At 59.3% G+C, this 12,011-nt stretch overlaps 2 protein-coding genes across 2 annotated transcripts; both read left to right on the top strand.

The window, feature by feature from the left end:
- Positions 1–2,361: 2,361 nt before the first annotated feature.
- On the top strand, positions 2,362–7,616 carry BXZ73DRAFT_38997 (uncharacterized protein; the record flags this gene model as incomplete). The annotated part of the gene is made up of 22 exons (XM_048018294.1): positions 2,362–3,491; positions 3,559–3,575; positions 3,643–3,706; positions 3,755–3,812; positions 3,864–3,943; positions 3,998–4,070; positions 4,125–4,163; positions 4,216–4,251; positions 4,305–4,781; positions 4,840–4,876; positions 4,931–5,006; positions 5,061–5,094; positions 5,153–5,334; positions 5,406–5,589; positions 5,648–5,728; positions 5,794–5,892; positions 5,954–5,977; positions 6,036–6,768; positions 6,811–7,093; positions 7,163–7,255; positions 7,312–7,500; positions 7,553–7,616. The coding sequence occupies 22 exons, from the start codon at positions 2,362–2,364 to the stop codon at positions 7,614–7,616; spliced, it is 4,053 nt and encodes a 1,350-aa protein (XP_047883299.1).
- Positions 7,617–8,475: 859 nt separating this feature from the next.
- On the top strand, positions 8,476–11,756 carry BXZ73DRAFT_38292 (cystathionine beta-lyase; the record flags this gene model as incomplete). Its single annotated transcript, XM_048018160.1, has 8 exons — positions 8,476–8,722; positions 8,934–9,427; positions 9,485–9,701; positions 9,758–9,893; positions 9,950–10,256; positions 10,315–10,622; positions 10,675–11,248; positions 11,301–11,756. 8 exons carry the CDS (start codon positions 8,476–8,478, stop codon positions 11,754–11,756), a joined length of 2,739 nt encoding a protein of 912 aa, XP_047883298.1.
- Positions 11,757–12,011: the final 255 nt, after the last annotated feature.

Raw genomic sequence — 12,011 nt, 5'->3', positions numbered from 1 at the left:
GTGTAATGTAAATGATGACACCCCGACTCGCGCCTGTGTTGTACGTCCGGTGAGGACCCGTGGACTTTCCAAACGCCCAGGTTCTACGCAGGTTCTACGCAGCCTGCAATGCCCCGTTCGGGCAGGTCAAAGGCTCCCTTCCTGGCTTCAATATATGTCTTCTCTGTTGAAATTCGCAGGAACAGCGCCGGTTCGACCTTCGGAACCCGAAAGGTGGTTTCTATGTTGTAATTTGTGAATTTTCTCAGGGCATGCGCAACCTGAAAAGAAGCCACCACGTCGGCGACGCGAGTAGCGCGCACCGGGCACAACCTAGAAGACAGTGCCTGAAGCGCGCAAAAATAGTGATTAACAAGAGTAGGTTGGAGCAGCTGCGCAGCGAAGTGGTACAACTTGACGGTGTCAGGCTTGCTCCCCTCGTCGAGTACGGTTCATGGCCCTCGGCGGCTGCGTACACTAAAGTCATCAAGCTCTTCTACTAGCGTGACGAGCGGGGTCGGCGGTGGCAAGACTATATCCGTCACATCGTGGGCCAAAGTTCATGGTCCTCCGTGACGCGTCACATGAGCTTGAGGTCGACCTTCGACGGGAGGGGCCGGCCGGTGTCGGGCTACGGAACTTTCCGCCCCGCACTCCGTCGGAAACAGTCTCACATCCAGCTAGCACGCTACGTTGCCACGATCCATGGAATGCGCGCCGGTCTACGAGCTTGAGCTTGAGCGCTTGAGCTCTGAGCCTGTGAAAGGAGAATTTTACGAAGATGGAAGGGCTCCACAGGGTGAAACGGTAGGGAAGCCCACCAAAATGCTGGCTCGGCCACCGCGGTGTCGTGGAAGCTGAAGCCGCGTCAGGTGCAGGAAGAGGAAAGGTTGAATATTCTGCGGGGATCTAGACCGTCTGGAACGAGCCGACTGTTTTGCCGTGTTCCCGTGTTCGTACTGTTCGGGACCCTCAGACAACTGTGGAGGCCGGCTGGCGTCAAGACCGCGATGACGTAGGCTCTAGGCGCGCGAGGTTGTGCCTGCCTGCGCAGAGAACAGGGTGGCAGTCTAGAAAAAAATTGGGACACGGTCTGGTGTACCTCGTGCAGGAATCTGCATGCCCCTAGAGCTCGTCTGCGAGTCCGGCGGTGGGCGGAGGCAGGAGAGGTGATCGAGGAGGGGACATGACGTAGCTCACAGCCACCGGGCGCTCGGGCATCGGGGGGAGGCGCCGGGCAGGGATCAGCGCCGCCAGGGACGAGCCCACCCCGCACTGGCTTGCACCAGGACTCGCTCTACCACCTGCTCTCCTCCTCCTCCTCCTTCTCCACCACCTCCTCCCACGCTCCCACACGCCCAACACGCCACCCCCGTACTGTCCATGTCGCTGCTCACGCACTCAAACTAGCCACCTCACGCCCCGTCCGCCACAACCCCGGCTGGTCGAAGTTACTGCTCCTCCATGGACCCGACAATCCAGCTCGCCCGATCGGAGCAGATTCTCCCTCCCACCTCTTCTTCCGCGGCGGGCGAGATCTCCTTCACCCTCGCTGCCTCCACTCCCACCACCACCCTGATCATTCCAGCCATCCCGCGCCTCGCTCCGCCCCCTAAGCCATCCAAGACGCGCAGACGCCCATCCACCGCTTCCACAGCTGAGGACAAGCGCGATTTGCTCCCCCCTGCCCCACTAATGGGCGATATCACTCCTTCGAACTACTCTCCGACTTCAGAGGTGGTGCATACAAATGCCTTCTGGTCCTCGCCCGAGCACAGAGCAGCTCGCTCCGCGTCTCGTCATGTTGAAGATCGCTCCGTTCAGGATATAAACCGGAGAGCCAATGCCGCCGTAGCGGGTCTGCGCGCAGAAGCGTCCCGCATGTTGGTCCTAGGTGCGTCGGGTATTGGCTACCTTGTGGGATGTCTGGAGACATGACCGTTGATCCGGTATGCGTAACCAGATGTTCTTCCATCACCCTTCGACCCGTCGCCAAGCGAGGAGTCCCATCTCTCGTACAGCGCGTCCTCCGCACGGGACTCAACCACTGTCGAGCCCGACTATGATTGGGCGACGTTCATCCACGCGTACTCCATCGGCCGATGGGATCCACTCAAGACACCTCTCCAGCCCCGCTCCCATCTGACCGTACCGAGTCTCTCCACTTCAGCCACTCCAGAACTCGTCGTCGGAGACTCAGAATTGCGGTCCGTCTTCGATTCTCCAGACCTAGACTTGATCCCCGACTGGCGACCGGCCGAGACGCCGTTCGGGCCTCCTGTACATCGCACCGCTCCTCCTCCGCTCGAGCAACAGCCGTTGGTCGACGCCCAGCGCGACCACCCGATGCCTCCCATGCTGTCAAGCACTTCGGCTCCCCTGATGGGCTCGACGTCTTCAGATGGCTCGACAAGCACCCAGAAGCCGACAAAGCAGCTCAATCTCCCGCTCAACCTGGGGCCCTTTTCGCACCGCCTGCGCAATTCCTTTGCGGATATGCGCACATCCTCTGCGCTCCACGCTTCTACCTTCGGGCCGTCGCGCTTACCCATCACACCCGTCGATGCGACCGCGACCGCAGCCGCCATTCGGCTGGCTGCGGCCCGTGTTTCCGTCGCGCCGTTGGCCCTTCCTTCCCCGGAGCACGAGCTCACCGATCCCATGCGGGGTGTCACAACCGCCATCCCGGGCTCCCATCCAGACGTCTTCGCCCAACAGAACCTCCCGCTCATGTCCCCCAATGCGGTGAGGAAGAGTCGTCTGAGCAGCTTTTGGCAAGGTACGCAAGACGTGGAGGATGCGTCAGCGTCGCCAGACCCTGCCGCTGCTGATACTGATTCCTTGGAAGCCGCGGAATCGGATGACGGCGAGACACGCGACGTCCCCCAGCCCCTCCCACCGGCCGGACATAGGTTGCGAGCAATCAAAGTCGGCTCGCCCCTGCTGGCCGAGCGACCTCCCGTCCCTGCACCCGCCACTGCTCCTGTCATTTCTGCCTCACCCGAGCAGGCCGACGAAGACTACTTTGGCTCTATCGCGCACTTCGATGTTTCGCCCTTGGTTGCCGACACCCTCTCTTCCGCCTCCACTTCTGGGACAGTGATGGTGCGACCCGGGACCGACATCTCGCGGCAAGTCTCAGCCCCACCATTTGATAACGACCCCCAAACTGTGCCTGCCCTCCCCCGCCGGATATGCCTTACGCGGCAGACCAGCGCCCCGCTTCCGACGCAGTCGCTGTACGAGCGGCGGCTGCGAGCATCGCGCCCGGCCAGCGAGAGCGCGGTCAACAACCTCGCGGGCCGTGCCGCGAAAGAGGAGCAGATGTTCCTCGAGCTGGGGTACCTCGCGCCGCCGAACCCGCCCAACGAGCTGGAGCGCCGGCGAGCGTTGTACCAGTACAACATCTGGGGCACGGGTCGGGACCCGAACTTCGACCGGATTGCGCACCTCGTCAAGCTCGTATTCAACACTCGCATCGTCATCATCACGCTGATCGATGGGAACGAACAGTGAGTGTCCCACCTGCTTGTCACACGTAGTGGAATGTGTTGACTGACGCTGATTTGCGGATTCCAGGTTCCTCAAGTTCGAGTGTGAGTACTTTCGTGTGCGGTGCCATGCGAGGATGGCGAGACCTAACGGGTCGTCGTGGACATACAGCCGGACTCGGGGTAAGCAACATGGCAAGGACGAGCTCTCTGTGCGCTCACGCGATTTTGCAACGGTACGTCGGTGACGTGGCGAACATGTTTGCTTTGCTGACCATGCGCAGTGATGGCGAGCCTACGGTCATACTGGATGCTCAGGACGACTGGCGGTTTTCCCGGAATGTACGTGCTGTTGGTGGTGCCAGAGGCCCAATCTCACTTACCTGCCGTCAGCCACTTGTTCTCGGCCATGCGCACGTCCGGTTCTACGCTGGTTGCCCCCTTCGAACATCGGACGGGTACAACATCGGGACGTCAGTGACACATTGTTATCACTTGGAAGTATATGTGATCTCACGTTCATTCAGACTTGCGATCATGGATGACACTCCCCGGCGGGAGTTCAGCCCTAGGCAGAGACATACCTTCAAGGAGTTCGCGGTCAGTACTCTATCTTTAGGCACAGAATTCGGTCCTGACGGAGCCCTTGTACAGCAAGTCGCCATGCGAGAAATGGAACTTTGGAAAGACAAGGTATGGATCAGGTAAGACATTGGCAGCTCAAAACCTCACATCTGTGCACCAGATCCAGCTCCGTGTGCGGGACCGCATCCAAATTTCTGTACGTCAGCGTCTAATGCTCCTCAGTGATTGGCTACTGACTGTTTTGAGCAGATGGAGCAGTTCACGCGGGAGTGTCTTGAGGTCGACAGGGAGCTGAAAGACGAGAAGCCAGGTGGCGCGAACAGGTCACCAAGTTCGGCTTCGATGGAGCACATATACTTGCAAGCTGCCAAGCTCGTCAAGAGAACCCTTGATGTGGAGGGTGCGATCGTCGTGGACGTCTCACACATAGACGTACTAGAGACCGTCGGGTCGGAGTCGGCGGTCTCGACCACGATACACGACGCGGATGTGTCGGATTCGCCCACGCAGAGCCGGAGTTTGGGCAAGGACGAGCATCGGAAGCTCGCCGAGTTTTTCGAGAAGTTCCCAGAGGGCAAAGTCTGCGAGGGTATTGTTCATTCGGGCCTGAGACCCTTCTTGCCCGCAAGGTTACAGTACGCGCTTGCGGTCCCGATATACAACATCGACAAGCGACCATTCGCCCTGCTGTGTGCATACAGCACGGGGGAGCGAACAACGCCATTCGTGAGTCTCACTCAATCTTGGCATCGAATAGAGTTTGATCTTCGAAATCATGCGGTAGCTCGAGGGGCACGAACTTTCGTACTTGCGTGCCATCGGTTAGCTTCTGGTAGCCGCTATCACCAGAATGGGAGTTCTAAACATCTGCACAGGGGTCATCATTCTTTCTGCCGTCCTCAAGCGGCGCATGGTCCTGGCGGACAAGGCGAAGGGGCTGTTCATATCGAAGTACGTGCTGCGAGCGCATAGCTCGCCAATTGGCTTAACGTTGTTTTTGTTTAGCATCTCACATGAGCTGCGCACACCTTTGCATGGGGTTAGAGCTTGGCTTTAATTCGTCCTGAGACATTCGGCTCATCACAGCTCTACTCCAGATTCTCGCGTCCGCGGAGCTGTTGTCCGAAACTTCACTCGATCACAGCCAAGCATCCTTCCTGCAGACAGTACAAGCATGCGGCACGTCGCTCGTCGAGACCGTCAACCACGTGTTGGACTTCACAAAGCTCAGTGGGAACTCGAAGGCGGGTGGCGTCGAAAACGTTATCAACCTCACAAAGTCAGTCTCACGAGTGTCTCCGCCCTCATATGTGTTATCAAAGTCTGACGCATGCCATGTGCGCTTCTCAGGGTCAACCTGATGCAGCTGATTGAGGAGGCCACGGAGGGGTGTTGGATTGGGCATCGGGCACGTATGTTCACGAGCGAGATCGGGAGCGTGTACTCGCCGCCTAAGCAGGACCGCCAGCCGGTTGCCGTGGTCACGCCGCACAAACATGTCGAGACTGTCATTGACATCGGTCACAGCGAGGCTGTATGTGCCTTGCCTCGCCCGTACCAATGTCGCAGGCTCACGCGGATTCGTCACACAGGGGTGGACAGTGCGGTGTGAGAAGGGCGGTATACGCCGCGTCCTCATGAACCTGTTCGGGAATAGCCTGAAGTTCACATCGGTGAGTCGAAATGCACCCTCGGAGGCCGCATGCGAAAGGGTCACTGATTCATGTATTGAATTCAGGACGGCTTTGTTCACGTAATGCTGCGGCAGCTGCCTCATTCGACCGACACGCCGTCCGGGAAGGTTAGGATAGAATTGGCGGTGCTCGACACGGGCAAGGTGCGTGTTCCCAAGCAGTGGTTTCGTGATGTGACATGAGGTTCATCTCGGTCTGTTGCAGGGAATCAGCCAGAACTTCCTGAAGGTACGGCCGCCGCCCGTGCTTCTTTGGCCACTTACTCACGCCGTTTATGGCTTATTAGAACCAGCTCTTCCATCCGTTCACGCAGGAGAACCCGCTACAGACAGGGACCGGGCTCGGTCTGGCCATTGTGAATAGCATCGTCCGGTCTCCCAGCGTCGACGGCAAAGTCGACGTTTGGAGTGCGGAAGGCGTCGGCACGGATATCAAGATCACATTCGAGGCCGAAGTTCTTGAAGGTGCGAACGAAATTTCGTGCGCCACGGAGATGGGCAAGATCCTGGAACACAGCCCGCGGCCGACCGTTTCCCTCCTCGCCTTCGACACCTCCGCGCGCGGCGTCGAGCTCCTCCGCAACGTGCTCGTCCAGTACATCGTCACAGACTGGCATATCCCGCTCGCGCCCGACAACGCGAGCGGGGACATCGCGATCATCAACGAGGACCCATCCCCGGTCACGGACGCGATCGAGCGCAAGGACGCGTCCCGGCCGTTCATCATCCTCTCCTCCGCGCGCGGGGACCCGCGGCTGATGTCGATCGTGAACGAGTACGAGCACATCGGGGGCTTCTGCCGCATCGTCTACAAACCCGTCGGACCCTGCCGCCTCGTCGCCGCCCTCAAGCTCTCCCTCCACGCGCTCAACATCAGCCGCGGGCCCCGAGCGGTGCCTCCCACGCTCCTCGCGAGCGCCAGCGTGGTCCGCCCGGACTCGCCCTCGCGCTCGACGTCGTACGATCTGCCCGAGGCCTCGTCGCTCGCACGGCGGTACTCCGAAGAAAGCAGCGGTAGCGGTGGTGGAGGCGGTGGCGCTGCGCTCATGGGATCGCGGCTAGGGTGGAGCATGAGCTTGGAGGGTCGACCACCCAGGCGCCCTGCGCTGGGTCCCCGCGCGGTCACCGCACACCCGCTCACGAGCTGGGAACACATGCCGGCGACTGTGCAGGAGGAACGGGGGCGCTCCGAGGTGACGAGCCCTGAGCCGGCCGCGCCGACGAGCCCGACGATCGCGGTGGGCACAGGTGGCACGCTGTTGAGGAGCTCAGTGGGCACTGTCGAGCGTGCGGGGCCGCTGAGGGTGCTCGTGGTGGAGGATAACAGCATCTTGCGCAGTCTTCTGTGAGTGGCATTGGCATGCTGCGAACGCTCGAAAGGGGTGCTGATGCATCGTGTTCAATGGGGCTGCAGCGTCAGGTGGCTCGGGAACATGGGTTACGAGTACCGCGAAGCCGTGGACGGGCAGGAAGGGGTGCGCACGTTCGAGACTGAGGGCTATTTTGAGTAAGTGCTGTATTTTTCATCCCATTTGGACATCGTGAGCTGACTTTATGCGCCAGTGTTGTATTGCTGGATCTATCTATGCCCATCTTGGACGGCGTGGGCGCGACCGCGCAGATACGACAGATCGAGTCGAGGCGGAAAAACGAGAACGGTACCAGGACACACCCTGCGCGCATCCTTGCTCTAACCGGAATGTCGTCTCTCGAAGACAAGCGGAGAGCGTTTGAAGCGGGGGTTGACGGATAGTGAGTTTCCTGCCGTGTTTAGTTGACTACTGTTCTTACATTCGTTCTGCAGCCTTGTGAAACCAGTAGCATTCAAGACGCTAGACTCAATGTTCCAACAGCTAGGTGTCTCATGACCTGCCAACTTTACCCCCACCACTTTCTTCTCTCGCACATGGACATTCGTCAATACACCAATGTATGGTAGCTTGGAAATACCGCTCGCACTTCGTTGTCACACCTGTTTTCGTCGCTCATTCCCCATCGCCACGCGCCGCACATAGGTACGCTATACTTTCCGCACGCGAAAGTTCCCCATCTGCCACACCCTCTGTACATATCACATCTTACTTTCATGTCGTCACGCATTCATATCTCCACATAACGTCTTTCCCATCGCATTCCATACCATTCTCGCGCCGGTGTCGTCTGCCAATACTACCTAGCCTGCCGCTAATGCACGCACTTCCCCCTCGCTCACCGTCACTCCCCGCTGTCATATTCTATGTCTCCGGCCCTACGCAGCCCTCTGGCGTTGTCGCATCACTATAGCTTCCTAGTCCACTACCACTGCCCCGGTTCACAATGTTTTATTCTCGTCCTGGACGTTTTTCCTGGCCTCGTCTAGTAGACACCATCAGTAACTGTATTTTTCCTGGGCTCGTTGCTGTATTGCTGCTCCCGTCATACATGAAAATGTTCGGATAATATATACCATGCATATGCGAGTTTGCTTTGGAGCGTACTTATGTAGGCGTGACAGTGAAGCAGTGCGGCCATGGCGGCCGGAATGGCGGGCGCTCGCAAGAACATGGCGCCATCGGGGCGCACGTGATGGGCACGGATATTGTGCATGGCTCGATTCGAGACTTGGAAGACCAAAGCCAACCGCGAGGCTTTCGCGCTCGTCCAACGGCCTGCATATAAACCTTCTGCATCCCTCGCTCCGATAGCCTGCTCTCCTCCCCCTCCTTGCATCCCCCACCCCATACAGTCATGGCGTCGAGCTCGCGGAACAAGACGCCCGACCTCCCGACGCCGGAGCCCGACTCACCCGCGCTGAGCCTGAAGCGGCAGCCGTACCGATTCTCGACGCTCTGCGCGACCGTGGACTCACCCGACGCAGACCACAAGGACCAGCACGGGAGCTCGAGTGTCCCAATCTACCAGACCGCGACGTTCAAGGGGATCGGCAAGGCATACGACTACACCAGGTCCGGGAACCCGACCCGGTCCCATCTCGGTGCGTATTCTCTACCCATCCTCCCTCCGGGCTTTGCGTTCTTGCGTCTGCGCGCGGCGGTAAAGAGCGAGTAGTGGAGGGCCGGTGTTGCTCTCTGTCCGTCGGCTGTGGGGGTGGAGTTTAGGCGGCCGCGCGCTGACTCGATGGTGTGGGAGTTGGGGGTGCCCGCCGTCTGTTGTCGAGAAGGGTGCGCTGACCTCGCGCCATGCAGAACACCACATCGCGAAGATCTCGTCCGCGCAGCATGCGTTCTCGGTCTCGAGCGGCATGGCCGCGCTCGACGTGATCACCCGGCTGCTCAAGCCTGGAGTGGAGGTCATCGCCGGGGACGACCTCTACGGAGGCACGAACCGGCTGCTCACCTACCTGCGCACGCACATGGGCGTCACCGTCCACCACGTCGACACGACTCGCGCGGACTCGGTGACCGAGTTTCTGCACCCGGGCAAGACGGCGATGGTGCTGCTCGAGTCGCCGACGAACCCGATGCTGAAGGTGGTCGACATCGCGCGGATCAGCGCGCTCGTCAAGGAAACGTGCGAGGACGCGCTCGTCGTCGTTGACAACACGATGATGAGCCCGTACTGGCAGCGCCCGCTCGAGCACGGAGCGGACATCGTGTACGACAGCGCGACAAAGTACTTGAGTGGACATCACGACCTCATGGCTGGGGTGATCACCTGCAACAGGGATGATATCGCAAAGGTTAGTGAAGTTGAAATCTCATGCAGAGAGGTGTATTGACAGCGTTGGGTGAAACAGGACATGGCCTTTATTATCAACTCTGTCGGAAACGCGCTGTCGCCTTTCGACTCCTTCCTGCTCCTCCGCGGGACCAAGACTCTCGCCATCCGTCTCGACCGTCAGCAGTCTACGGCCATGCTCGTCGCTCAGATGCTCACCAAGCTCGGCTTCGTCACCCACTACCCCGGTCTTCCCAACCATCCGAACAAGGACGTCCACGACCGCATATCTAATGGTGAGTACCTTGATGCAATGCAATCACAGTTCTGCACAGGGCTCATGCTGGTCTAGGTTATGGTGCTGTACTGTCCTTCGAGACTGGGGACAAGGAGCTCAGCGAGCGCATCGTCGGTGCCACCCGTCTCTGGGGCATCAGCGTGAGTTTTGGTTGCGTTAACAGTCTCATCAGCATGCCTTGCGTCATGTCGTGAGTGCATCCATCGCGACGACGCCCCGAACTCCAGGATTGAATGCTACATACAGGCACGCTTCGATCGACCCTGCCACCCGTGCAGAGCGGGGTCTCCCCGAGGATTTGATCCGCCTCTGTGTCGGAATCGAAGACCCTGCGGATCTGCTCGACGATCTCCGTCACGCGTTGATGGAGGCCGGCTCGATCGCCTTTGCGGCGAACGACTACATCCGCATCCCGAACCCCATCAGCCGCGCCGTCGAAAAGCTCGCGCTGAACGAGTCGCACGCTGCGCGTCAGCGCGCGAACCGCGAGTGGTTCGTCAGCGCCCCGGGCAAAGTTATCTTGTTCGGCGAGCACGCGGTCGTTCACGGCGTGGTAAGTCTGGGTTTCATCTACTTTCTTGGATCGTTTCTGATTCGAATATTTGATACAGACTGCCGTAGCAGCTTCTGTGGACCTCCGGTGCTTCGGCCTGACCTCCCCGCGGTACGACCGCAAGGTGTCTGTCCATTTCTCGGACATCAGCGACTATAAGGCCGAATGGGACGTCGACAGTCTTCCGTGGGACGCTTTGGTGTCCATTCCGAAGGGTGACAGCCATCCTGACGTACTGGACCAACGACTGGTCGACGCGATAAACTCTCGAGTGCTTCCTGCGGACTGCGACATGCCACCCAAGGCTCACAACGCCGCTCTCGCCTTCCTCTACCTGTATATGACCATGTCCTACGGCGAGTACAGGTGCATATTCTCTTTCCACAACTGTGGGTTTTTCGCTTATAGCATGTCGTAGGCCGACTTTCCACTTCATTTGTCGCTCCACCCTCCCCATCGGCGCTGGTCTCGGCTCTTCCGCGTCCTTCTCTGTCTGCATTGCGACTGCCCTCATCATCCTCCATGGCCGCATTGAGCTCCCTGTTGTACCTCCTCCCACTCGCGAAGGCGGTCCTGGAGAACCCGGCCACGTCCATATCTCACACGGTGGTCAACGCGCCATTCCCCCAGACGTCGCTGTCGAGACGAACAAGTGGGCGTTCATCGCGGAGAAGGTCCTGCATGGGAACCCCTCCGGGGTCGATAACTCGGTCGCTGTCTTCGGTGGGGCTCTCGCGTACGTGCGGCCCGGGTTCGGAAAGCGCAGCGGGATGGATCAGATCCAGGGCTTCAAATCACTGAAGTTCTTGCTTGTGGACTCGAAGGTCCCAAGAGATACGAAGGCGCTCGTTGCCGGGGTCTCGAGGATGAAGGCTGAGCAGCCGGAGGTTGTGCAAAAGCTACTAGACCAGATCCAAGCCATTAGCAACGAGGCGCGGCGTGCGCTTGCAGATCCTAACGTGCCGCGCGATGTGCTCCTGTCTGGTCTCTCGGTATGTGTGTATTGTTCCTTGGCTGTTATCCGTTATTGATACCGTTCTGTAGGCTCTGATTGACGAGAACCATGCCCACCTCGTCTCGCTCGGTGTTTCGCACCCGTCACTCGAAGCGATCCGTGCCGCAACCGCTGCCGCGCCGTTCGGTCTGAGCACTAAGCTCACTGGTGCTGGCGGCGGAGGTTGCGCTGTCACCCTCGTGCCAGACGAGTTCCAAGCCGCAAGCCTAGTTTCGCTCATCTCTGCTCTTGAGGCGCAGGACTTCCGGCCATACATCACTGCCGTTGGCGGCTCCGGCCTCGGCATCCTATCCCCCTACGACCCGATCAACTTCGACGACGATGGCGAGACAGATGCTAGCCCGCCGTTGTCGCCGCCGATGACACCCGGGACGAACAGGGAGGACGGCGCCCTGCCACGCTCGATCCGCGCGCGGTTCGAGAACGTCGGCACGGAGGAGCTCTCCCAGTGGGCCACGGGACGGGGCAAGTGGCTGTACGTGTGAAGTCCGAGCGCGCGCTGGCAGGAACGAACAAATCCATCTATGTATGTACGCTATGAAGTTTGTCGTCTTGAACAGCGATAGCTGGATATATTTGTGCTTCCGTCTAACCTGAACAGGGTGCCGATTGGACTGCTACGCGTGACCGGAAGTTCATGGTAATGATGTCTCCGATTGGCGTCTTAGGTGGCTGAGTAGCCTAGTTTACCATCAACCCTCAACCCACCATCTTCGTACCCTCGACCCATGTGCGAAACC

Source organism: Epithele typhae (assembly GCF_022376455.1).
Source record: "Epithele typhae strain CBS 203.58 chromosome Unknown BXZ73scaffold_2, whole genome shotgun sequence".
Lineage (NCBI taxonomy): Eukaryota > Fungi > Basidiomycota > Agaricomycetes > Polyporales > Epitheliaceae > Epithele > Epithele typhae.
The sequence above is the reverse complement of the archived record's forward strand: the minus strand, read 5'-3'. Positions and strand labels throughout refer to the sequence as shown.